This window comes from Magallana gigas, chromosome 9 (genome assembly GCF_963853765.1).
Source record: "Magallana gigas chromosome 9, xbMagGiga1.1, whole genome shotgun sequence".
NCBI lineage: Eukaryota > Metazoa > Mollusca > Bivalvia > Ostreida > Ostreidae > Magallana > Magallana gigas.
In genome coordinates, this window is record NC_088861.1 from 7,124,999 (window position 1) to 7,127,168 (window position 2,170).

At 37.1% G+C, this 2,170-nt stretch overlaps 1 protein-coding gene across 1 annotated transcript; it reads left to right on the top strand.

Annotated features, from left to right (window-relative positions):
- On the top strand, window positions 1-1,917 carry LOC105330777 (complement C1q tumor necrosis factor-related protein 3-like). Its single transcript, XM_011432683.4, has 2 exons — window positions 1-206; window positions 1,204-1,917. The coding sequence occupies exons 1-2, from the start codon at window positions 83-85 to the stop codon at window positions 1,602-1,604; spliced, it is 525 nt and encodes a 174-aa protein (XP_011430985.3). The 5' UTR covers window positions 1-82; the 3' UTR covers window positions 1,605-1,917.
- Window positions 1,918-2,170: the final 253 nt, after the last annotated feature.

A 2,170-nucleotide genomic window follows, 5' to 3' on the forward strand; every position in this document is an offset into this window, starting at 1 on the left:
GACAGTAGTTTTAAATGACCCCCGATATAAACAGGAACTGACTTGCACTTAAGAGAAATCAGTCTACAGAACCGCTGCTGACATGTTGCAAGGAGTGATTCTTGCATGCCTAGTCGCCTGCATTATTCTGCAAGAGAAGCGATTCGAGGAATTAGAATCAGAACACAGCCATTTATGGAATAAAGTAGAAGACCTGACCCAGAATGGTTTGTATTCATTGCATGGTTGGCATGATCTGTGTTGTACCACTATTCGGAACACACTGGTCTTGGCCATTGACATTTTCAGAACACCCTTTGGTCTTAGCCATCGGACTTGTTATTGGTGTTCGGGCGCAGCTGTCGGGTTTGTTATTCGTTACGGCCTGAACGTTTTCAGTTTATTTCAAGGTGTTTTGGGACACCTACCAGTATTAATGTGGATAAAAGTGCACTATAATCAAAATACTTTTACTGGTTTAAAACTCAAAATAGATTTAATTTTTTTTTGAATGGTTAAGATTACAAAAGGCCGTGCTGTATTCAATCTCTTGACTTACAGATTCGTAGTCAACGCTGAAACCCATTGCGCCAAGTGTTAGGTAATTATTATGGGTAAGAAAAGATTGTAAAATTATACTTGATTTATTGTTTATTTCGATATATATAGGAAGTACATGTACGTTACGATATGGAAGTGTCCCATACTACCTTAATTAATTATTCCCGATCTGTCAGAGAGAGACGAAACATGCTTCGTGTTGTAAAATGATTTGTTTCATGAAACGATCTACAAATCGATCGATTTTGTAATGTAAAATCCAATACAATTCACGAATGACTATTTTAATCTTTAATCGTAAACACTGCTGAAAATCACATAGACATTAGTAATAAGATATCATATTTGAATATCATGAAGTGATCAAATACTGTCGGGCATAATCAAATATATCATACAGCCCTTCGGGCTTTATTGGATTTGATCACCCCAACCGTATTTGATTGCCTCATAATACTCAAAGAATGACTTCTTATTCCTTGAATTAAAAAACCCCAACATTTAAGTTTACTGTCAACTAGCGTCATTTCCCGCGAAATGCAGATTATCGCAAAATAATAATTTATACAAACTTTGCACTATATACTATACTAGTATATGTTGACATAGAGTGAATACACAATGTACCGACTGAGAAGTTGACATTTTTTTTCTCATCGATAGGCTCTTTGAATAAAGTGGCCTTCACAGCCGGAACATCTGGTGCAGGGAATATCGGGACCGGAAGTACAATAGTGTTTCCGGTGGTGATAAACAACGAAGGCGGTGGATACAATCCGGATACCGGGGTATTTACCGCCCCCAGATCCGGCCAGTACGTCTTCTTTGTAAGTGCACAGGGCTATGGAAGCGACACACTGTACGTGAGTATCGTCCACAATGGCGGTGCAAAGGTCATGACTATGTCGGACGGAGGGCGGGGGAAAGATTTCTACGACTCCGGGACGAACTTGGCGGCTCTGAATTTACAGCAGGGGGATACAGTGTGGGCCAAGTGCCACAGTGGGTCGTCATTCTACAGCGAGGGAATTCCTATTACAACGTTTTCTGGTTTTCTCATATGAAATATGACGTCACCAACTACAGAGCGTTAAAAATTATGATTCCAATGAGCATCTATAGAGACTCTCTGAGAGTCTTACATAAACTCGAACGTGTGCATTTTTTATGAACATGTGACAATATGAAACTGGTATGAAAGTGGGCGTCATATGGTTTAGCAAAGATAATGGTTTAACTATAAATGAAGTAAAGTTCATATATTTTCTAAAAAAAAAAAGAAGAATGCATTACTGACGTCAACATTAATCTTTTGCATTTTAATAAATAAAAGTTTAGGGGTTTAATGTTACAATATGTGTTGGAATTTTATGCAACGGTTATGTGATGTAATTTTGTGAAGTTTTCTACTTAGATGATTTTACTGAAAAAATATAAGCACCATACTTATATTTTTATATTAGGCTATTTGATCATTTGTGAACTGAATTAAGACATATTTAATTTATAAATGCAAATGTAATTATTCTGGTATAAATGCATTTTGATTGTGTTCATGAATGTCGCTTACATTTAAATACCTGAAATGCAAGATTGACGAGAGAGAGAGAGAGAGAGAGAGAGAGAGAGA